Source organism: Octopus sinensis, linkage group LG11, assembly GCF_006345805.1.
Source record: "Octopus sinensis linkage group LG11, ASM634580v1, whole genome shotgun sequence".
Classification (NCBI taxonomy): domain Eukaryota; kingdom Metazoa; phylum Mollusca; class Cephalopoda; order Octopoda; family Octopodidae; genus Octopus; species Octopus sinensis.
The window spans coordinates 21,064,051-21,089,672 of NC_043007.1; the positions used below are offsets into that span (position 1 = coordinate 21,064,051).

Below are 25,622 nucleotides of genomic sequence, written 5' to 3' on the forward strand. Positions count from 1 at the left end.
GGCGCAGGAGTGGCTGTGTGGTAAGTAGCTTGTTTACCAACCACATAGTTCCGGGGTCAGTCCCACTGCGTGGCACCTTGGGCAAGTGTCTTCTACTCTAGCCTCGGGCTGACCAAAGCCTTGTGAGTGGATTTGGTAGATGGAAACTGAAAGAAGCCCGTCGTATATATATATATATGCGTGTCTGTATTTGTCCCCCTAGCATTGCTTGACAACCGATGCTGGTGTGCTTATGTCCCCGTTACTTAGCGCTTCGGCAAAAGAGACCAATAGAGTAAGTACTGGGCTTACAAAAGAATAAGTCCCAGGGTCGAGTTGCTCGATTAAAGGTGGTGCTCCAGCATGGCTGCAGTCAAATGTCTGAAACAAGTAAAAGAGTAAAAGAGAGAGAGTAAGAGTATATATATCAATCTATCTAATCAATTTAATTCATGTTGCAGACTTTTCATATTTAGCAGGTCCGGCTGTCAACATCAGCTGATAGTGAATAGCACCTTATATGAATGCATAATTGCATTCTCTTCTCTGCTTTCTCTTGTCTGTTGCAGTCTGTGTCTCTGTGTGTCCCCTTCTCTGGTCTCCTTTTTTCTTACCCACTCCAGAACAAATCTGATTGGACAGATATGCAGTGACGTCATCACTAAGAAGTTCAGGGATTGTTTAATGCAGAAATTTGATTGGTTAGATTTTTGCTGATGTCATCGCTTAATTTACCAAAATTCTGACGGTTCGTTTTGAAAGATTTTCCCGATTGGAAAACAAGTCCCAGGTTCAAGTCAAAGTATAGGCTTGTTTTAATTGTAATTAATTACGAGAAGACAAATCTCACCGATGCAAACTTCAAAGGCAAAACATAACAAACAAGTATTAATTAGTTCTTAATGTATGTCCACATGGAGTGGATGACTGATTGACCGACTGCATGTCTACATGTGTGCTTGTGTGTGTGTGTGTGTGGGGGGGATAAACCATTGCATAAGAAGGATTAAACTTGAAAGCTTCATCTCCACAATACTCCATCCTTTTCCAAACAACACTAAGGATGGAAATGAATTCAGCATTATAAGCTGACCACCACTGCTTGACAACTGGTACTAATGTGTTTACCCCCCCCCCTCATAACTTAGTGGTTCAGCAAAAAAGATTGATAGAATAAGTATGTCGATTTCGTTTTTGGATTTGGTTTGCAAGATTCTTTATATGAGTTTGTGTGTTGAAGTATACTCTGTTGTGTCTGGGGAGAGTCATTTTCTTTTTGTGCCTAATAATTTAACACACTCACCGGTAAAATTTCCACTTTTTTCTTATTTTATTATTTTTTATTTATATTTATATTTTTTTATTTTTTTATCTTATTTTTTTTTTTCCTATGTTGATTTGTTTGACCAGAATTCTGCAAGGGAGTGCCCCTGCATGGCCACATTCTAATGACTGAAAGAAGTAAAAGTTAAAAAGATAAAATCTAACACAACCTTTGTTATGGATTGGCTGAACCATTAGAGTGTTGGACAAATGCCTTACAGTATTTAGTTACAACCCCTTTCGTTCTGGGTTCAAGCCCTGCTAAGGTCAACTTTGTCCTTCTTTTTGATGGGATGAATTTAATTGACCATCTTCATAATTCTTTAACTCCATGTGAAGCATAAGACATAAAGAGATTTCCATTTGTTTTGATCCTTGGTAACTGATTGCAGTTATCTTTAGGTGTAGCTGCCTGCCAGCGCTCTGGTTTCTATGGACCTTTTCCTTATTGATTTGCCTGGTGCCAAAATTAGGGCAATTATTATACCATCATATACAATATCTCTAACTCTTATCTGTGTTTCAGTCATTGGACTACAGCCATGTGCTGGGGTACGGCTCTGAAAAGGTTAACTGTACAGGTAATGTCAATTTGATGGCGAGAGTGAGATTATGTGAACACGAACATTTGATCACTATAAACAAATCATCTGTGTGGTTGTTAAGAAAGAAACTGAAAGACACTCATCCGTTACCTAACAATGGAAGAATCCATAATACACACACACACATGTTGTGTACAAATGATTGTGTGGGTGCAGATGTAGGTGTGTTTGTGTAACAGATACATACACATAAACCTATTTCTTTACTACCCACAAGGGGCTAAACACAGAGGGGACAAATAAGGACAGACAAACGGATCAAGTCGATTACATCGACCCCAGTGCGTAACTGGTACTCAATTAATCGACCCCGAAAGGATGAAAGGCAAAGTTGACCTCGCAGAATTTGAACTGAGAACGTAACGGCAGACGAAATACCGCTAAGCATTTCACCCGGCATGCTAACGATTCTGCCAGCTTGCCGCCTTCGTATATATACACATATAGCATCAATTAGTAGGTGCAATAGACAGCACTATTCAATAGTGCACCCTCAGATTTATAGTGACATATTTATTTTGAAACTCCACTTTAACATTATTACATATTAATGACCACCCAAAATATCCTAAAACACCCCCAGGCACTAAACCCTGGCGACGGGCCTGGTGGTTCCATATGGTAGGCTTTCTTTTAGCTTTCACTAAGTTGCTTCACAGCCTCTGAGGATTACCTCAACTTAATCCCCAGAGACTGCTCTGTTGTGTTTCAGTAACATTGTCAAAATTGATAGAGCTGATTGTTAACCCTACGCCTATTGCCCTCCACCTTTCTCGACTGGGCTCGAGACCAGCTGTGGCAGAGTTTTAATCAACTATACTCTCTTCCAAAAATGTGTGGCCTTGTGCCAATATCAGAAATCAGTTATGCCATCTTCCAAAGATGGTAAAGTAGCAGAACGGCAGAGTGCCAGAATTAAATACTTAACTTCATTTAATTTTGTTCTTTATTTTTCTAGGTTCAAAGCCTTCCTGTAATCAGTTTTGCTTTTCGTCCCTCGACACCCATGACATACACTGGATCAATTTAACTGGCTAGACATTATTTCATGACCTCTTTCCCCTGTTTATCCTCTTCTGATAAGTTGTAGTACATCTGACCACAATATACAATAAGCTCATTATATTATTTCTTCTACGCAGATCTGTGTCCTAGTGACAATGTGAGAATAATATTCAATAATCAATGACTGATTATACAATAAATATATCAGGATACAATGCAGACACCTTAAAATAAATAATTTGTTGTAACAACAATATTTAAGATAATTGAACTAAAAAATCTTCATTCAAGAAGTGAATATAAAAAATACATTTAAAAGTATTAATAAATTTACTGCTCCTATTATTATAAATTATATGCTGGCCTGGTGCCAAAATTAGGGCAATTATTATACCATCAAATACAATATCTCTACCTCTTATCTATGTTTCAGTCATTGGACTACAGCCATGTGCTGGGGTATGGCCCTGAAAAGGTTAGTTAATCAAGTCAATCTTAGTACTTAATTTTTAAAGTCTGGTATTTATTCTATTGATCTCCTTTTGCCAAATAGCTAAGTTTCAGGCACATATATATTTCTTTATTGCCCACAAGGAGCTAAACGTAGAGGGGACAAACAAGGACAGAAAAAAGGATTATGTCGATTACATTGACTGAAGTGCGAAACTGGTACTTTATTTATCAACCCCGAAAGGATGAAAGGCAAAGTCGACCTTGGTGGAATTTAAACTCAGAACGTAATGAAAAACGAAATACCGCTACGCATTTCGCCTGGTGCGCTAACGTGTCTGCCAGCTTGCCACCCCTAAAAATGCACCTTTTTTAAAGCCTAGCCAGACTCATGGGCCCGGTTTCCTGGTTTCAATGACGTGTGTGTTCCCCAGCTGGACAGAATGCCAGTCCATCGCAGCATTACTCATTTTTGCCAGCTGAGTGGACTGGAGCAACGTGAAATGAAGTGTTTTGCTCAAGAACACAATGCATCATCCAGTCCAGGAACCGAAACCACAATCTTACAATCATGATGCTGACACCCTAACCACTAAGCCATGCGCCTCCGTTAAGTTTCAGGCACATAAACAAACCAATACAAATAGTGGTAGAGGGTCAAACACAAACGTAAACATGCATAGACGCATGTGCGTGCACACATGCATTACAGCATCCAGTAAATGAAACACTTGTGCACCTGTACAGGTAATGTCAGTTTGATGGCGAGAGTGAGATTATGTGAATACAAACATTTGATCACTATAAACAAATCATCTGTGTGGTTGTTAAGAAAGAAACTGAAACACGCTCATCCGTTACCTAACAATGGAAGAATCCATAATACACACACACACACACATGTTGTGTACAATTGATTGTGTGGTTGCAGATGTAGGTGTGTTTGTGTAACAGATACATACACATTTAAGGCGGCGAGCTGGCAGAAACGTTAGCACGCCGGGCGAAATGCTTAGCGGTATTTCGTCTGCCGTTATGTTCTGAGTTCAAATTCCGCCGAGGTCGACTTTGCCTTTCATCCTTTTGGGGTCGATTAAATAAGTACCAGTTACTCACTGGGGTCGATGTAATCGACTTAATCCATTTGTCTGTCCCTGTTTGTCCCTTCTATGTTTAGCCCCTCGTGGGTAATAAAGAAATAGGTATTTTGTCTGCTGCTACGTTCTGAGTTCAAATTCCGCCGAGGTCGACTTTGCCTTTCATCCTTTCGGGGTCGATTAAATAAGTACTAGTTACTCACTGGGGTCGATATAATCGACTTAATCCATTTGTCTGTCCTTGTTTGTCCCTTCTATGTTTAGCCCCCTTGTGGGTAGTAAAAAATAGGTATATACACATACACCATGAAGATCATGATCATCATCATCATCATCATCATTTTTACATCTTTTTCATGCTGGCATTTATGAGACATCATTTGCAATCTAGAGTCCCTTTTTGATGCTAACCCTTTTAGTTGCCCCTTACAAAATCCAGAGGGATAAGGGTATTGAGTACCTGTTATAAAATCCAAGATAGGCACAGTATGCATAGGCATGGCTGTGGGGTAAGAAGCTTGCTTCCCAACCACATGGTTCTGGGTTCAGTCCCGCTACATGGCACCTTGGGCAAGTGTCTTTTACTACAGCCTCAGACAGACCAAAGCCTTGTGAGTGGATTTGGTAGACGGAAACTGAAAGAAGCCCATCATATGTATTTATGTATGTATATATTTATGTGAGCGTGTGTCTGTGTTTGTCCCCCAACATCACTTGACAACTGATGGTGGTGTGTTTACGTCCTCATAACTTAGTGGTTTGGCAAAAGAGACCAATAAATTAAGTACTGGGCTATCAAAGAATAAGTCCTGGGGTCGATTTGCTCGACTAAAGGCAGTGCTCCAGCATGGCCGCAGTCAAATAAGTAAAGTGTATATGTGTGTGTGTGTGTGCATGTGTGTGTGTGTGTGTGTGTGTGTGCATGTGTGTGTGTGTGGTGTGTGTGTGTGTGGTGTGTGTGTGTGTGTGTGTGTGTAGAAGGTAAAAAACAATGCGTATGATATAGTTTGATACAGTTTCTATGCGAGCACGCAATCTGCCAGAAATAGCAGCCAAATCACCAGCCAATATCACCTCACAATCTTAAACAAAGCAGAAGGACACAGTGGACAATGTATTCATATTTACACTATGCCCATAAACAGATGATGTGGGCATGGTTGGAACACCTTTGAAAATAATTTCGATCGATCAGAGTTCAAGCAGGGCCAAACTGTGATGGTTTCATGAGTTTAAATCTATTGGTTGCGTTTCATTGTGTCTCTGTGTAGAACATTATATCATAACACTGGCACCGTCCACCTCGGTAAAAAGAGAAAGTCAATAAAAGGCTGGCAAAGCATTGATACACCTTTTGTTATGTAAAGTTAAATACATAATGGAATATAGAGTTCAGCTGAGTGAACAGGATGAATAAACATTTATCTTCTATTGAGGCATAGATATGTATAAGTGTCTGGGTGGGTGGCTGGGTGGCTGGTTGAGTGAGGTGTATGTGTATGTCTGTGTTTGTCCCCCCCAATCACTATATATATATATATATATATATATATATATATAGTGATGGGGGGGGACAAACACAGACACACAAACATACACACACATTCTTTTACTAGTTTCAGTCATTTGACTGTGGCCATGCTGGAGCACCACCTTTAGTCGAGCAAATCGACCCCAGGACTTATTCTTTGTAAGCCTAGTACTTATTCTATCAGTCTCTTTTGCCAAACTGCTGAGTTACAGGGATGTAAACACATACACACACACACACATACACATATATAGACAGTTTCTGTTTACCAAATCCACTCACAAGGCTTTGGTTGGCCCAAGGCTATAGTAGAAGACACTTGCCCAAGGTGCTACGCAGTGGGACTGAACCCAGAACCATGTGGTTGGTAAGCAAGCTACTTACCACACAGCCACTCCTGCACCAATATATATATATATTGTAATGTCAGTGTGCATACATGACAGAATGTAAGTGCCCTGAGAGAAAAGTTGGTCATGAGAAGCATCAGATGTGGTGTGCAAGAGAGACGACTGCACTGGTATGGTCATGTGTTGCATATGGATGAGGACAGCTGTGTTAAGAGGTGTCACACCCTAACAGTAGACGGAACCTGTGGAAGAGGAAGACCCAGGAAGGCATGGGTTGAGGTGGTGAAGCACGACCTTCGAATGTTGGGCCTCACAGAGGCATTGGCAAGCAAACGAGACTTTTGTAGATATGCTGTGCTTGAGACGACCTGACAAGTCAAGTGAGATCGTAGCCGTGGCCAATGCCAGTGTCACATAACTGGCCTATTTAAGAGTACCCTTTAATCATCGGGTGATATGCTGTGCTGTAGAAGACCTATTGAACTGAGGGAAATCATAGTCGTGGCTGATGCCAGTGCTGCCTGACTGGCACCTGTACCAGTGGAGCATAAATAGCACCATTCAAGCATGGTCGATGCCGGTGCCACCTGAGTGGCACACATGCAAGTGACGCATAGAATGCACCATTCGAGCATATATATATATATATATATATATATATATATAGATAGATAGATAGATAGATATAGATAGATAGATAGATAGATAGATAGATAGATAGATATAGAGACAGATATATATATACTCACACACACATATACATATACACACACTCACGCATATTGTGTCTGTGTGTCTATAATTTATTCCAACTCAAGTTTCACAATGCAGTTACTGTCAGACAAGTTCTCACCTGGTAATCAATGTAGCATAAAACCCAAAGTTGTGAAAATGGAATTCGGTTTAAATAACTCTATACTTTACAGCCTGTGCTGAGTACTGTCTGCACCATTTGGTGAGAAAATGTAACACCTGAGTATCATCATCATCATCACCACCACCACCACCACCACCATCATCATCATTATCATCATCATCATCATCATCATCAACATCATTTAGCTTTCTATTTTCCATTTTCCATGCTGGCATGGGTTTGATGGTTTGACAGAAACTGGGGAGCTGCAGAATTGCCACATGCATATATATGTGTGTGTGTGTGTGTGTGTGTATACACACACATATATATATGTGTATATATATATATATATATATATATATATATGTATATATATATATATATGCATATATATATTTATTTATATACACACATATACATATATATGTATGTATGTATGTGTATGAATGTATATATATATATATATATACACACATATACACCCACCACCACCATCATCATCTATATATATATAAACTGGTGGCTAATATTTTAATATAAATGATATTTTGTCTCATATTTGTGCCTATAATGCAAAATATGTGTGTCTGTGTATCCTTACATTTATGCACACATATAACCATATACTATATATAAGTATAGATATTCATATATACAACAGACACATAAGCTAATAAAGCTTCTCGTTAGTAATTTAACCTGTACATTGTGATGGTTAAGTCATGTCGTGTCCCCTCGCAAATTCCTTTCAACTTTAAAGCGAAGAAGTTAAATATTTCGTGATTTAGATGTGACGATTATCTTTCCCCTAAAATCATGGTTGTATGGCTACAGCTGAGAACATTGAATGGCTTAGAAAGTTCAAAGGCGGATCAGCACAGCAAGATATTCTAAAATCATGATATTCCAAAGGTTTAGGACCTGTGCGTAATGGACATAAGAAATATTCTTTGATCTCACTTCATTGTCAGATAATATTGTTTATGGAGAATTGACTGGGTTTGGGTCAACTCCATAAGATCTACAACAACAGCTACCACACCAATAACAGCTACACATGTACTACAAATATATCGACTAATGTAACATATGGTACACACATAGAATTGATTTTTATATAACATGCATTTGTTACATATATTGATTTCATAAATAACATTTTTCTGTTAGAAGTCTATCTGGTTTTTGATGTAACTTGCTTATAATGTCATGGTATTTTTGGAAAGACCTATGCTAAAATCATTTCCTGTTGTCTTCTCCAGGCAGGAATGAAGCCCAACGATTCAGAGAAACAATAATTGCAACTTTTTATTTGTCTATTTTTTCAGTGACCCAATTGATGAAAGAGAGAGAGGTAAAACAATTTTCTGAAATCAAATGTGGGTCACAGACTCAACTTACAAGGATCCCACTTCTATCCTACACCACTAACCTATAATGTTTCCAATATTATATTTCTGATAGCACAAAGCTGTCTTAACAGCTTTATAGGCCACCAGGCAAAACAATGCACTGGGGACCCTACATATACAACCACAGCTGACATAGGGTCCCTAGACATGAGCTAACAAAGGATCCTATTCATGGTCGGTTGGCTTGCTAGAAACAGCAACCAAATCTCCTTCAAATCATACCCTATCATCTTAAAAGACAAAAGGACACATTGAATAATGTAATCCACAGTTTGGCAGAAATGGGTAGGACAATCGCTGATGGATTGCCTTTGATAATATGCATGCTCAGTCAAGTTACCTGGGATCAAACAACAATTACAGGTAATATTTGTTTGGTTTTCAGTAACCCAACAGAAAATTTAAACAGAGCTGCAACCTCATTTAAGAACTGCTAATTCTGTGAGCTCATTCTGCTGCTTATTGTGGTTGATAATAACAATTAAGGGGACTAAACCAACAGGGTTTATGCATTTGATGGTTTATAAGGCACACATGCTTATAAGATGCACCTAAATTTTAGCACCTCGGAACACCTTTCAACATTGATCCAAATTTTGACATAGTCTTGAAAGATTTCCATGGACATTTATTTGGGAAAGAAGCATGCTATCAAGTCTAGTAATTACATAAAATTTAACCCTTTTGTTACCAACCCAGCTGAAACGGGCTCTGGCTCTAAGTACAAATGTCTTGTTTTCATAAGCTTTGAATTAAAATCTTCCACCAAACCTTAGTCACAATCTCAATAGAAATATGGTAACAAAAGGGTTAAAAGCATTCATGTTGGTGCCATGTAGAAGGCACTAGTGATGGTGCCACATTAACCCAACCGCCCCTGGCTGAGTGAAAATGTCTTGTTTTCATAAGTTTTGAATTAAAATCTTCCACCAAACCTTAGTCACAATTTATGTTCCTAACACTTGTTTAATGATAACCAAGTTATTTTACTAAATTCTTTGTTATATTTAAAGCAATTGAAAGAAACGCAGAGCATCTCAACAGAAATACGGTAACAAAAGGGTTAATAATAATAATAATACACAAACTTCTAATCCCACCAAGATTATCTTTCTTACAATAATTGGCCACTAGGGTTCTCAATGAGTTTAATAATAATGAGTTTGTTGTACAGTGCTCAGGTGCACTACAACCTATTGGAAAATGGTAAAAGTGGAGACAGAGTACAACAATAAGTTGAAGAAAGAAATACAGGAATGTGGAGCCAAAAGTACAGAGAATACAACACAAGGTAAAAGAAACGGTGCTGCCTGGGATGCAGTGCAGGGCTGGTGAGTGGATGTGAAGTGTGGGTTCTTTAACTGGAAACCTGGGACCCCAATAGCTCAGCTAACAGCAATTCTTTAGTAATACATACATACATACGTGCATGCATACATATATACATGCATACATATATATACATGCACATATACATACATATACATGCATACATACATACATATACATGCATACATACATGCATGCATACATATATATACATGCATACATACATGCATACATACATACATGCATACATACATGCATACATACATGCATGCATATATACATATGTACATACATGCATACATGCATACATACATACATGCATACATACATCCATGCATATATACATACATACATATGTACATGCATACATATATATACGCATACATACATACATACATACATACATACATACACACACACACACACACACATACATACACACATACATACATACACACATACATAGACATCAACATGAGGAATATTGGTGGTGCTTTCCCATCACAACTTCTACTAAGTGCAAACATAACTGACCGAATATAAGGTAAGTGTGTACGGTCACAGAGATCAGCTGTCCACCTGATGTGAATATCTTTTTGAAAATCAAAGACGATAACTGTGGAAAATTGCGCTGAAGCCTTCAGCTTCTATATTCAGATTATAAATTCACATTTACATCAATAATAATTGACGTGCCTGGCTTTGCTTGTAAATGCCTAAGTGGCAATCTGTAAAAGCTAATGTTTGCAGAAGAAGAAATCAACCATCTAACAGGCACATTATTAATACAGTCTTGAAGTGGAACAATAGAAATATGTAAGACTTTTCTCAAGTTCAGAATGTGACATTGTTTTTGTTATCTATATTCCAATGTTGTTGCTTTACAGTATTGTTAGAAACCAGTTCCTTCCTTACAGGAAGATTTCAAATAATTTGCCAGAGCGGCTGTCTGGCTTCCATGCCGGTGCCACGTAAAAAGCACCACCTGAGTGTGATCGCTACCAGCGTCGCCTTACCGGCACATAAACAAAACATTTGAGTGAGGTCGTTGCCAGTGCCGCTGGACTGATCCTCTGCAGGTGGCATGTAAAAAACACCATTTGAGTGTGGCCATTGCCAGTACCACCAGACCGGCCCCCGTGCCGGTGGAACGTAAAAGCACCCACTACACTCTTGGATTGGTTGGCATTAGGAAGGGCATCCAGCTGTAGAAACTCTGCTAGATCAGATTGGAGACTGGTGCAGCCATCTGGTTCACCAGTCCTCAGTCAAATCATCCAACCCATGCTAGCATGGAAAGCGGACGTTAACGATGATGATGATGATGATGATGATGATACTGGTATTGATTGCACATATCTTTCTTTAATTAATCCATTTGTTGTCAGATAATCCACTTGAGAAAAGTCTTACATATTTCTATTGTTCCACTTCAAGACTATATTAGTAATGTGCCTGTTAGATGGTTGGTTTCTTCTTCTGCAACCATTAGCTTTTACAGATTGCCACTTAGGCATTTACAAGCAAAACCAGGCACCACAATTATTCTGTCAGCTCACCACCTTAAATTCATTATAAATATTAAGGGTTTGATAACCCTCACTAAATCACCAGATAGACACAATGGAAATCATTTCAGTGGGCAGTGTCCTTCAATGGAACATCCTCCCCCTCATCATCATCATCATCATCGTTTAACGTCCGCTTTCCATGCTAGCATGGGTTGGATGGTTTGACTGAGGACTGGCGAACCAGATGGCTGCACCAGGCTCCAGTCTTGATCTGGCAGAGTTTCTACAGCTGGATGCCCTTCCTAACGCCAACCACTCCAAGAGTGTAGTGGGTGCTTTTACATGCCACCGTCATGGGGGCCAGTCAGGCAGTACTGGCAATGACCTCGCTCGAGTCTTTTTACACATGCCAATGGCACAAGTGCCAGTAAGGCGACGCTGGTAACAATCCCGCTGAAATGGTGCCTCTTACATGCCACCGGCACAGAAGCCAGTTAGCTGCTCTGGCAATGATCACGCTCGTATGGTGCTCGTGCCCGTCATCAAATTTCACTTTGATTTTGATTTCGATTTCATTTAATTCTCTATCACTCATTCTGTCAGGATATAAATAGGCACCATGGTGAGGTGTAGTTAGTTCAACACTAAACATCTGACCTAAATTTTATTCAATACTACATAATAATAATTTATGAGAGTTTCATTAGCTTTTAGTACTAAAAAGGAGACGACAAAATCACTCAAGTTTATCCAACCTCGAATCACTGTATGAACATTTAATCACTTGTGCTTACTGCATCCACCTCTCAACCCTCATCTTTAATCATCTGTCACACTCTTTTCACACTCTGGTACACTCACCTACCCACCCATCTTGTTTGTTCCCCTAACCTATTTCTTTCACTCTCTCTCTCTCTCATATTCACCTTGTACCTTGACCTCACATTTCTCTCTCTCTCTCTCATTCTCTTTCTCTCTCTCTCTCTCATCCTCTCTTTCTCTCTCTCTCATTCTCTTTCTCTCTCTTTCTCATCCTCTCTCTCTCTCATCCTCTCATTTTCTCTCTCTCTCTCTCTCTCTCTCACTCTCTCTTCAGCAAGACACACACTTCTGTCCCTCTTTCATACTTTCTCTTCCCTCAATACTCCATCCTACGTCATTCTTGCCTTGTCAAGTACTTGGCAGCCTCACTAGTAATGGTGCCACAGAAAAAAGCACCCTGTCCACTCCGTGAAGTGGTTGGCATTAGGAAGGGCATTCAATTATAGGAACCATGCCAAAGCAGACATTAGAGCTTGGTGCACACCTCTGGCTCATCGGTCAATGTCAAACCATCCAGACCATACCAGCAGGGAAAAAGGGACATTAAATGACGATGATAATGAAGATAATATGGTGGTGGTGGTGGTGCTGCTGCTGCTGATGATGATGATGATGGTGATGGTGATGATGATGCTGATGATGATGACAATGACGATGGTGATGATGATGACGATGGTGATGATGATGATGATGGTGATGATGACAATGACGATGGTGATGATCATGATGGTGGTGGTGATGATGATGATGGTGATGATGATGACGATGACGATGGTGATGATTATGATGATTATGATGAGGATGCTGTTGTTGTCGTTCCAAAGACCTTAATAAATTATGGAAGATTGCTTGCTATAAAGTATATATTTTCAGAACTTGCCAACGACACTCGGCATTTATCAAAAAGTTGGTAAAACGCCAACCCGAAATGCCTTACAGCACTCCCTTTTTGTTCTTCAATGTTCTGGTTTCAAATACCAGTAACAGCCGTCTTTGCCTCTCAGTTCACCTGTCTCATTAAATTAGGAGCCAGGTATGTACATGTGTCATTTCGCCTGACTATACACCCCTGCCCCAGACACAAATTTGTAGCTTTGTGATAATGAGTGGAATCAATAATTAATAAGTTTATTGCTTTGATGAACAGCAGTCTTACCACCTGGCATAACTGCTCTAACCGCTTTTTAATTAGATATTGAATTTTCTCGTGTTACTCTATCAACATGAGTTGATCACAAAAAATTTTAATTTACGAGATTAAAATTTGTTAACCTGTTAGCACAATAGTATATTATTCAATACAACAAGATTTACATCACCTGAATTAACAAACTAATCTTTTCTAATTTTTGGCAAAGGGCCAACAGTTTTGAGGGGAAAGTTGATTACATAAATCCCAGTATCTTTTGTTCCTTCTCGAGCCATCCCTGGCTCATAAGGGCTGGTTTCCCGGTTTCCTTGGTGTATAGGTTCCCCACCTGGACAGGACGCCTGTCCGTCGCAGGTGAGCTGCAAGATGCAGGAGGAAAAAGTGAGAGTAAGTTGTGGCGAAAGAGTCAGCAGAAGTTCACCATTACCTTCTGCCGGAGCCGCGTGGAGCTTAGGTGTTTCGCTCATAAACACACACATCACCCTGTCTGAGATTTGAACCCGCGATCCCTCGACCACGAGTCTGCTGCTCTAACCACTAGGCCATGTTGTTCCTTCTCAAGCCACACCTAGCTCTTAAGAGCCAGTTTCCCGGTTTCTTTGGCGTATAGGTTCCCAACCTGGACGGGATACCGTCCATCGCAGGTGAACTGCAAGATACAGGAGAAAAGAGTGAGAGAAAGTTGTGGCAAAAGAGTCAGCAGAAGTTCACCATTACCCTCTGCGGGAGCCGTGTGGAGCTTAGGTGTTTCGCTCATAAACACATACATCGCCCTGTCTGAGATTTGAACCCGCAATCCCTCGACCGCAAGTCCACTGCTCTAACCACTAGGTCATGTGCCTCCACTCACTCTGTTAGTGTAGAACAGTTATTCATTTCTTGTCTGACATGTGTTGTCCATGTTTCACCTCCGTATAGAAGAGTTCTGTTGACATAAGCCAGATAAACTTTTGAGCTTGGAATTCATATAAAGTTTTTGCTTTTACAGATTCTGTTGTTGAGTTTAGTCACTGCAGGGGTTGTGTTTCCATTCCACACATTAAGCTCAACGGTTAGAGACAATTTTGTGGGTTGTGATAGGACCTAGATATGTGAAATTATCTTCCACTTTGTGTGTGGAGCTGTTGATAGAAATGGGTTGATGGTTTGGACCAGATTGAATCATAACTTGTTTTCTTCTTTCTGATGATGGTTAGAGCAAACATTCTGCCTGTGGTAGAGGTAGAGGGTTTGCTGATGTGTGCTGTACTGAAGGCTACTAAATTTTGCAGCTAATAAGAGCTCCAGCTGCAAGAAGGACATATTTCCTCAGCAATACGACATCATGTCCTATTACCAGCTGCCACAAATTGGTGCCACTGTTCAAATGGCTGCATGCTACACATCAATACAACATATCAAATATGACATAACTGTATATCTGTATTTTACAAGAAACTAAGTTTAATTGGTCATTGTTGCTTAACTCCAGGTCTTCCCTAACCAATTAGAACTCTAATTAAAGGTATGTAGGATATATACAAAGGATTCATGACCAGAGATTGAAACCGCAATCTTCATGCTTATTTCCATTGTCCTCACATTACTCTCTCTTTACTCTTTTACTTGTTTCAGTCATTTGACTGCGGCCATGCTGGAGCACCGACTTTAGTTGAGCAAATCGACCCCAGGACTTATTCTTTGTAAGCCTAGTACTTATTCTATTGGTCTCTTTTGCCTAACTGCTAAGTAACGGGGACATAAACACACCAGCATCGGTTGTCAAGCAATGCTTGGGGGACAAACACAGACACACAAACACATACACACACACATATATATATATATACATATATACGACAGGCTTCTTTCAGTTTCCGTCTACCAAATCCACTCACAAGGCATTGGTCAGCCCGAGGCTATAGCAGAAGACACTTGCCCAAGATGCCATGCAGTGGGACTGAACCCAGAACCATGTGGTTGATTAGCAAGCTACTTACCACACAGCCACTCCGGCGCCTGAGCATTTTTAAAATCTGTTAGTTTAACTTATTAAACTTGCCGTCATTGTTGGCGGAGGTGAATGAATTCATCCCATTCAAATTTCAGTGAACTATTTCAGCTTTAACCCTTTCGTTACTCTATTTTGAGATGCTCTGTGTTTCTTTCAATTACTTTAAATATAACAAAGAATTTAGTAAAATAACTTGGTTATCATTCAGCTAGTGTTAGGAATATAAATTGTGACGAAGGTTTGGTGGAAGATCTTAATTCAAAACTTATGAAAACAAGACATTTGTACCACAGAGCCAGAGCCGGTTTCAGCTGGGTTAGTAACAAAAGGGTTAACACAGGTATTTATTCACAACACCTGTAAAATAACATCAGCTCCTTCTGTGATTTCAGACACTTTACTGTCATTTTTAGCACCTAAGCTGAAGTTCAGTTTTCACACACACACACAAACAAAAAACAAACATATTTTGTGTGAGCCTTGCACCCTTTCTTTTCCTTGTTCCTACACACTTAGTGGCAAACTCCTATGAAGACAGAACAAGGGATTTTCGATGCAAACAATCAATCAGCGCTCAACAAACCTTTGTGTTTTCTTCCAAATCATTGCTGTTGTGGTAACTACATAACTATTTTTTTTTGTTTCAGTCATTTGACTGTGGCCATGCTGGAGCACCGCCTTTAGTCAAGCAAATCAACCCCAGGACTTATTCTTTGTAAGCCTAGTACTTATTCTATCGGTCTCTCTCGCTGAACTGCTAATTGACTGGGATGTAAACACACCAGCATTGGTTGTCAAGCAATATTGGGGGGACAAATACAGACACACAAACATACATACATGCATATATATATATATATATATATATACACACACACACACACATATATACAATGAGCTTCTTTCAGTTTCCGTCTTCCAAATCCAGTCACAAGGCTTTGGTTGGCCCAAGGCTATAGTAGAAGACACTTGCCCAAGGTGCCACGCAGTGGGACTGAACCCGGAACCATGTGGTTGGTAAGCAAGCTACTTACCACACAGCAACTCCTGCACCTATTGAATAAAATCTGTAATAAGCATAGCCTGTCTTTCCATTCATTTAGATAACGACACAATTAAACTGTCACCCCAATACATACTCTTTTAGTTGTTTCAGTCATTTGACTGCGGCCATGCTGGAGCATCACCTTTTAGTCGAGCAAATTGACCCCAGGACTTTTTCTTTGTAAGCCCAGTACTTATTCTATTGGTCTCTTTTACCAAACCGCTAAGTTACGGGGGACGTAAACACACTAGTTGTCAAGTGATGTTGAGGGGACAAACACAGACAAACAAACATATACACACACACATACATACATATATATACATATATATATATATATATATATATATACGATAGGCTTCTTTCAGTTTCCATCTACCAAATCCACTCACAAGGCTATAGTAGAAGACACTTGCCCAAGGTGCCACGCAGTGGGACTGAACCCGGAACCATGTGATTGGTAAGCAAGCTACTTACCACACAGCCACTCTTGCGCCTGTATTAAATATACATAAAATAGTCCAGCCAACGATGGAGCGTTTATGTAGCCGGTGGGCCTTTTAGAAATAGAAGCTAAATTCCAGCAAATCACACCCTACTATCTTAAAACAAAAAGTGCACAGACAATTTAGTCCTAACTATACATATAAATAAATTTTTATAATGAGAGGTTTAAGGTTAGAATGCTTTTGATAATAAACTACTTGATAATATCTGACCTGGAACTAAAGAATAACTTTGAAATGTTAAATAATCAGAGAAGTATCACTAACTTACTTCACTCATTTCAGACATTTTGTATATAGGCGTAGGAGTGGCTGTGTGGTAAGTAGCTTGCTTACCAACCACATGGTTCCGGGTTCAGTCCCACTGCGTGGCACCTTGGGCAAGTGTCTTCTACTATAGCCCCGGGCCTACCAAGGCCTTGTGAGTGGATTTGGTAGACGGAAACTGAAAGAAGCCCGTCATATATATGTATATATATATATATGTGTGTGTGTATGTGTGTGCATATGCTTGACAACCGGTGCTGGTGTGTTTACGTCCCCGAAACTTAGCAGTTCTGCAAAAAGTGACCGATAGAATAAGTACTAGGCTTACAAAGAATAAGCCCTGGGGTCGATTTGCTCGACTAAAAGCAGTGCTCCAGCATGGCCACAGTCAAATGACTGAAACAAGTAAAAGAGTAAACTATTTTCTGGTTGCTATTATTATGCACCTGTTAATCTTCAATTCTTTTTGATTTCGACTTCAATTTTTTTCCCTTCGTCTCAGTAAAGGTAATTTTTACCATTTCTCTTTTTTCTTTTTAATTTTTTTCAATTGTGTTCTCTGTTTTGTCCAATTTTCTAATTTAATTTTGTAAGACTATTGAGCCTTATCGAAATAAAATTTAAAATTTTTTCCGTCTTGAAGAATATAGTACAATAAATTGTCATTATTTAACTAATTTAAGGCGGTGAGCTGGATGAATTGTTAGCACGCTGGGGGAAAATGCTTAGGAGCATTTCGTCAGGCTTTACGTTCTGAGTTCAAATTACACCGAGGTCAACTCTGCCTTTCATCTTTACAGGCTCAATAGCACCAGTTAAGCACTGGGATCGATGAAATCGACATAGCCCCTACCCCGAAATTGCTGGCCTTGAGCCAAAATTTGAAACCGTCATCTAGCTAAGTTTTGGAGTATAAATCAACGTGAAATTTTAATTTAAATCACTTATAAATAGAGTTTGTACCCCAGAATCGATGCAATCTCGGACAGATTAGAAACGTTCTAAGGCGGCGAGCTGGCAGAAACGTTAGCACGCCGGGCGAAATGCTTAGATATATTTCGTCTGCCGCCACGTTCTGAGTTCAAATTCCGCCGAGGTCGACTTTGCCTTTCATCCTTTTGGGGTCGATTAAATTAAGTACCAGTTACGCACTGGAGTCGATATAATCGACTTAATCCGTCTGTCTGTCCTTGTTTGTCCTCTCTGTGTTTAGCCCCTTGTGGGTAGTAAAGAAATAGGTATTTCGTCTGCCTCTACGTTCAAATTCCGCCGAGGTCGACTGTACCTTTCATTTTTTCGGGGTCTATTAAATAAGTACCAGTTACACACTGGGGTCGATATAATCGACTCAATCCGTTTGTTTGTCCCCTCTGTGTTTAGCCCATTGTGGGTAGTAAAGAAAGAGGTATTTCGTCTGCTTCTATGTTGTGAGTTCAAATTCCGCCGAGGTCGACTTTGCCTTTCATCCTTTCGGGGTCGATAAATAAAGTACCAGTTACGCACTGGGGTCGATATAATCTACTTAATCCCTTTGTCTGTCCTTGTTTGTCCCCTCTGTGTTTAGCCCCTTGTGGGCAGTAAAGAAATATGTCACGTTCTATAAGAAATGAAACCAGTCTAAGGGAGGTAACTGTGAGTATTCATATTTACGGTTACAGTTTAATGAGGATCTTGAACTTGTCCCGCATCTTGAGTGAGGACCATTGCGACTGGTTTCACTAAATACACCATTGAAACTTAATCTTATATAGTAAAACACATCCCGTCCAGAGAGAAAAGACAAAAGTACCCACGGTTAGATTTGAATTAGAAATGTTGAAGGAAAACATTAATTATTGTAAGGCGTTCTACCGTTTCAGCTAATTCGTCGGAGCAGATTTCTGAATGGTAACTTGATATTACTCTATGAAGGATAAATTACATCCTTTTACAAGATTTGGTCTCGTTTATCTACAATCTGAGTTCAAATTCCACCACAGCTGACTTCACTTTTTCGTCTCAGTGATGCCAAACCAATAAGCACTTGTAATTGAATCGACATAAGTGACCTTTTATATAAATACTTACCTCCCGAGAATTAAACTAAGCTGGGAGACTGTATCTGCTGAAAAAAAAAACCTAATGGATTATTTAAGGGTTTATCCACAGCAAGGGAGGAAGCCGAAACTCAAACCAGCGAAGAAAAGAGAATGGTCGAAAGAATCGGTGAGAGAAAGAAGAATACAAAATGGCACTACTGAAGTACAGAGGTCCCGATGCATCTACGTAACGATATGTGGCGGAGGTAAAGAAAACGCACACCACCCCGTTTTCGGCGTAACAAAAATCTTAACCCTAAACCTTAAACTCTATCCCTAAATCCTAACTCTTAACCACCGGGTGTACGTATTCTTTACTTTCACCGTTAGGGTTAGTTTTTTGGTTTAAGGTTAGGGTTAGGGTTACGTAGATGCGTCGGGACCTTTATATTTAAGTAGTACCGTTAAGGGACATCTGTATTTAAGTAATACCGTTAAGGAACATCTGTATTTAAGTAATACCCACAAAACTTACAATAGCAGAAGTGGCTGTGTGGTAAGTAGCTTGCTAACCAACTACATGGTTTCGGGTTCAGTCCCACTGCGTGGCATCTTGGGCCAGTGTCTTCTGCTATAGCCCCGGGCCGACCAATGCCTTGTGAGTGGATTTGGTAGACGGAAACTGAAAGAAGCCTGTCGTATATATGTATATATATATGTGTGTGTGTGTGTGTGTGTGTCTGTGTTTGTCCCCCTAGCATTGCTTGACACCCGATGCTGGTGTGTTTACGTCTTTGTCACTTAGCGGGGCTTACAAAGAATAAGTCCCGGGGTCTATTTGCTCGACTAAAAGGTGGTGCTCCAGCATGGCCGCAGTCAAATGACTGAAACAAGTAAAAAGAGAAAAAGAGAGAGCAAAGCAAAAATAGTGAACGTATGAGGGGGGAAATATAGGAGAGGAAGATTGTCTAGTATGAGAGAGAGAGAGAGAGAGAGAATGTGTATGAAAAAGAATGCAATAGACAGATGAGAGAAAATGAATTGTTTACATATAAACAGAGAAATAGATATAATAAGGGAAAAGGTTGAAAGAAAGTTTAACAAACGTATAGGCGTATGAGTGGCTTTGTGGTAAGTAGCTTGCTTACGAACCACATGGCTCCGGGTTCGGCAAAAAGTGACCGATAGAATAAGTACTAACTAGGCTTACAAAGAATCAGTCCTGGGGTCGATTTGCTCGACTAAAGGTGGTGCTCCAGCATGACCACAGTCACATGACTGAAACATGCATACCAGACTCCCCTATCCACGTCACCGATGTTATCCAAGGGAAAGGCAAAGGGGGCCGATACAGCTTGGCGCCAGTGACGTCGCAGCTCATTTATTAACGTTGCAAGTGGCTGAGCACTCCACAGACATGTGTACCCTTAACGTAGTTCTCGGGGAGATTCAGCGTGACACAGAGTGTGACAAGGCTGGCTCTTTGAGATACAGGTACAACAGAAACAGGAAGAGAGAATGAGAGAAAGCTGTGGTGAAAGAGTACAGCAGGGTTCGCCACCACGCCCTGCCGGAGCCTCGTGGAGCTTTAGATGTTTTTGCTCAGTAAACACTCACAACACCCGAAACCACGATCCTACGACCGCGAGTCCACTGCCCGAACCACTGGGCCATTGCGCCTCCGCACACACACACACGCACGCGCGCGCACACACACACACAACACACACACACACACACACACACACACACACACACATATTAGGCAATATTTGATTCCAAATAAAGAAAATTTATGGTTGGATTAAAATACTGCATGCTAAAATTTATTATATAGAAATGCCTGACTGGTCATCCTGAAATAACACCTGTTTTTATTTGTGAATATTTTTGATAAATATCGTTTTTTAATCAGTTGTTTTGTTGAAAAAAGTCATCACTTCATTTCAGCTGTGGCTACAACTGGCAATCTTTCGTCTCTAGTAGACCTTTCCGTCGATTTCCGTAAAAAAATTTTACATATGGGCTTGCGGGAACTTTTGAAGTAATGAGAGCGAAAGAGACTAAGAGAAAGCGATTGTATGACGAGGGAAGTTCTTTTGAAGTTACCGCACATGATGTACATGTGTGTGTGTGTGTGTGTTTGATGGGGTGTGGGAGACAGACAGTATGTTGTGTAAGTGAAGTGCTTCTGTTAGTGTGTGTGAAGAGACAGAGAGAGTAATGTGTCTCTTTCGCTCTCATTACTTCAAAAGTTCCCGCAAGCCCATATGTAAAAACAAAAATCTTTTTACGGAAATCGACAGAAAGGTCTACTAGAGCCGAAAGATCGCCCTACAACTGTTAAAACAAGTCATCAAATGAAGATTTTAATAGCTTTGAAGACAAAACTAAATAAGTGAAAGAGATGTAAATAAACAATCGAGGGGGGAATAACTCTACAGTTTCCATGGAAACGCACGCTTTGCCTGCTGACTGTTTACATATTTGGAAGCTAAGACCGTGAGAAGTTTTTACGATAAGAAGTTTCACGATGCAAGATACTGCGCTAGAGATGGAAGACGATACTTCAACGAGCGATGAGTCTGAAGTCATCGAAGTAACTCCCAATCTTGAGCTATATTTTATTTTTCTGTCAAAGAATATATATATATATATATATATATACCGAGATTTGCTTTGACGAGTATGCATGTATGTATGTGTGTGTGTGTGGAGAGAGAGAGAAGAAAGTCAGTGAATGTGTTCTCAAATTGTTTTAAACACTTTTGTTGGGTTTTTTTTTTTTGGTTTTTTTTATAATTTATTTACAGGCGCAGGAGTAGCTGTGTGGTAAGTAGCTTGCTTACCAACCACATGGTTCCGGGTTCAGTCCCACTGCGTGGCACCTTGGGCAAGTGTCTTCTACTATAGCCTCGGGCCGACCAAGGCCTTGTGAGTGGATTTGGTAGACGGAAACTGAAAGAAGCCTGTCGTATATATGTATATGTATATATATATATATGTGTGTTTGTGTGTCTGTGTTTGTCCCCCTAGCATTGCTTGACAACCGATGCTGGTGTGTTTATGTCCCCGTTACTTAGCGGTTCGGCAAAAGAGACCGATAGAATAAGTACTGGGCTTACAAAAGAATAAGTTCCGGGGTCGAGTTGCTCGACTAAAGGCGGTGCTCCAGCATGGCCGCAGTCAAATGACTGAAACAAGTAAAAGAGTAAAGAGTATCCAATTATTTTCCCATTTATTCTGATGTTTTTATCCCAGAACGTTATTTACCTTTATTTTGCCACAGTAAACACCAGCTTAGAATTTCTATCATTTACATCACTCAGCGTATCTCAGTTTGACTTAATATACAGTAAGCACGTTTATATACCCGAGTTACATATCTGAAGTAATGCACCCACGAACTCGTTCCTCAGTCTACCAACTCAGCAAGCTTTATCGACTGAGTTTTGAAATTGCTGTCTCCCGAAGTCCCGTACCTCATTAGAAAAGGCGGCAAGCTGGTAGAAACGTTAGCACACCGGGCAAAATGAGTAGCCGTATTTCGTCTGCCATTACGTTCTGAGTTCAAATTCCGCCGAGGTCGACTTTGCCTTTCATCCTTTCGGGGTCGATAAACTAAGTACCAGTTACGCACTGGGGTCGATGTAATCGTCTTAATCCGTTTATCTGTCCTTGTTTGTCCCCTCTGTGTTTAGCCCCTTGTGGGTAGTAAAGAAATAGAAGAGGAAATGGTTTGGAATGAGGAGGGTTGCGAAAAAAGTTTTTTAGAAATCATAATTTCTGTTTCATGAAACAGAAAACATGTCCCTAGTATTGCTAGAACTGCATCCCAAAGATGGCCCGTCTCTTTAGGGCCAGATGATATTTCAGTCCCCATCAGCTTGCGATATTCTTTAGACCCCTAAGTGGGGCTCATAAAGGCGTACTGCACCTACATCTGGGATGGAGGTTACTGCTATGCACATTGACATCCTGGATTACACCCAGTGAAGGGTCACTCTCTTACTGCACCTACATCTGGGATGAGGGTTACTGCTATGCACATTGACATCCTGGATCGCATCCAGTGAAGGGTCACTCTGCTGATTGGTATCCAACACTAATGGATGCTCCTGTCTACTCACCTGGCAAAAATGAGTTATACCTGTATTTCAAAGGGCCAGCCTTGTCACACTCTGTGTCACGCTGAATCTCCCCGAGAACTACGTTAGGGGTACGCGTGTCTGTGGATTGCTCAGTCACTTGTACATTAATTTCACGAGCAGGCTGTTCCGTTGATTGTATCAGCTGGGACCCTCGTCATCGTAACCAACGGAGAGCTCCATATAGTTAGATAGGTAGATATATATAATATGTATACTCTTTACTTGTTTCAGTCATTTGACTGCGGCCATGCTGGAGCACCGCCTTTTAGTCGAGCAAATCGACCCCGGGACTTATTCTTTGTAAGCCCAGTACTTATTCTATCGGTCTCTTTTGCCGAACCGCTAAGTGACAGGGACGTAAACACACCAGCATCGGTTGTCAAGCAATACTAGGGGGACAAACACAGACACACAAACACACACATATATATATATATATATATACATATATACGACAGGCTTCTTTCAGTTTCCGTCTACCAAATCCACTCACAAGGCATTGGTCGGCCCGGGGCTATAGCAGAAGACACTTGTCCAAGATGCCACGCAGTGGGACTGAACCCGGAACCATGTGGTTGGTTAGCAAGCTACTTACCACACAGCCACTCCTGCGCCTATGTATGTGTGTGTGTGATTAATTTGTAAATTTGTTTATTTTCTGCACAATAAAACATCGTTCAATAACAATGGTTTTTCTAATTTTCTGTCATTTTTCAGCTAACAAAAGATGACCAGGTCATTACTGAGAGAATATGTAAGAATTTATCCGATCTTGCGAATATTCAGAAGTCATTTTCTGGTCAGCTGCAGTACTCAGCATTTTATGGAATTGTAAATATAAAGATAATCCTTGTTCAATTTTTCTCTTTTTTATTTTTGTGTGTAGGAGACTTCGGTCTATCATCATCATCATCATCATCATCGTTTAACGTCCGCTTTCTATGCTAGTATTGGTTGGACAGTTCAACTGGGGTCTGGGAAGCCAGGAGGCTGCACCAGGCCCAGTCTGATCTGGCAGTGTTTCTACAGCTGGATGCCCTTCCTAATGCCAACCACTCCGTGAGTGTAGTGGGTGCTTTTTACATGCCACCGGCACAGGGGCCAGAGGAGGCTGGCAACATCCACAGTCAGTTGGTGCTTTTTACATGCCACCAGCACGGAGTCCAGTCGGGGCGGCGCTGGCAACGGCCATGTTCGGATGGTTCTTTTACGTGCCACTGGCACTGGTATCACAACTACAATTTCCATTGATTTTTGAGCAATTTCGATTTCGATTTACTCTATTGCTAACTGTTGATCAACTATCAGAGATTCATTTTTTAAAAATGGAAATTAATAGCAAACATTATTGAAGATTATTGTTGGATTTCTTCGTTAATAGATGGTTGGCAAAGACAGACAGACTTAGAATACAGGCTTACCTCACCCTATGGGTCGATACATTTAACTAAAAACACTTCAAGGTGGTACCCCAGTATGGCCACAATCTAATAATAATAATGAAATTATTGTATACGGTGCTCAGGTGCACCACAACTTGTCAAAAGTGTGTATAAAGCATATGCAGTAATGTACAAATGTCTGGGAAGTGAACAGTGTATGAGTCAGATACATGCTTGCGTGTGTATGGAGGGGAGAAAATCAGGTGTAGTGTTGGCGAATCTCAGGAAGCATGGAAGTTTTGAAGGATGCAGTGCTCCGACAACTAACAACTGATGCCGGCAGTTTGTTCCATGCTTCAGCAACTCTCAGCGTGAAAAAATGTTTCCGAAAGTCATGGGAGCTGTGCTGTTTTCTGACTTTGTAAACATGTCCACGGGTGTTAGACGGGTGGAGTTTGAAAAGGTGCTCAGAGTTATTGTTAGTAAGATGGTTGATAATTTTATGGGTGTCTGCCAAGTCAGCTGCCAGGCGTCGGAGTTTCAATGTGTCCATGACATTTGTACATTACTGCATATGCTTTATACGCACTTTTGACAAGTTGTGGTGCACCTGAGCACTGTATACAATAATCTCATTATTATTTAATGATTGAAACAAGTAAAAGATAAAAGATAAGAAAACTATAAAGAAGTTAGTATTTTGAAAAGCTGAATTCCCACCTTTTATCTAAATCTTTAGCCACTTGACCTAGCAAAATGTACAAGTTCTGATGTGTTTGTATGTATTTGTGTGTTCAGGTTTTTTTCTTTCTTTTTCAGAGACAGAAATAAAATCTT

The 25,622-nt window shown here is 40.3% G+C and overlaps 1 protein-coding gene across 1 annotated transcript in view; it reads left to right on the plus strand.

The window, feature by feature from the left end:
- The first annotated feature begins 21,740 nt into the window (after positions 1-21,740).
- LOC115217272 (leucine-rich repeat and guanylate kinase domain-containing protein-like) overlaps positions 21,741-25,622 on the plus strand; it is a 31,560-nt gene continuing 27,678 nt past the window's right edge. Inside the window, exons 1-2 of the mRNA XM_029786914.2 lie at positions 21,741-21,851; positions 24,121-24,234. Coding sequence (XP_029642774.1) covers positions 21,786-21,851; positions 24,121-24,234 — 180 coding nt within the window. The 5' untranslated portion in view covers positions 21,741-21,785. The remainder of the gene's footprint in view (positions 21,852-24,120; positions 24,235-25,622) is intronic.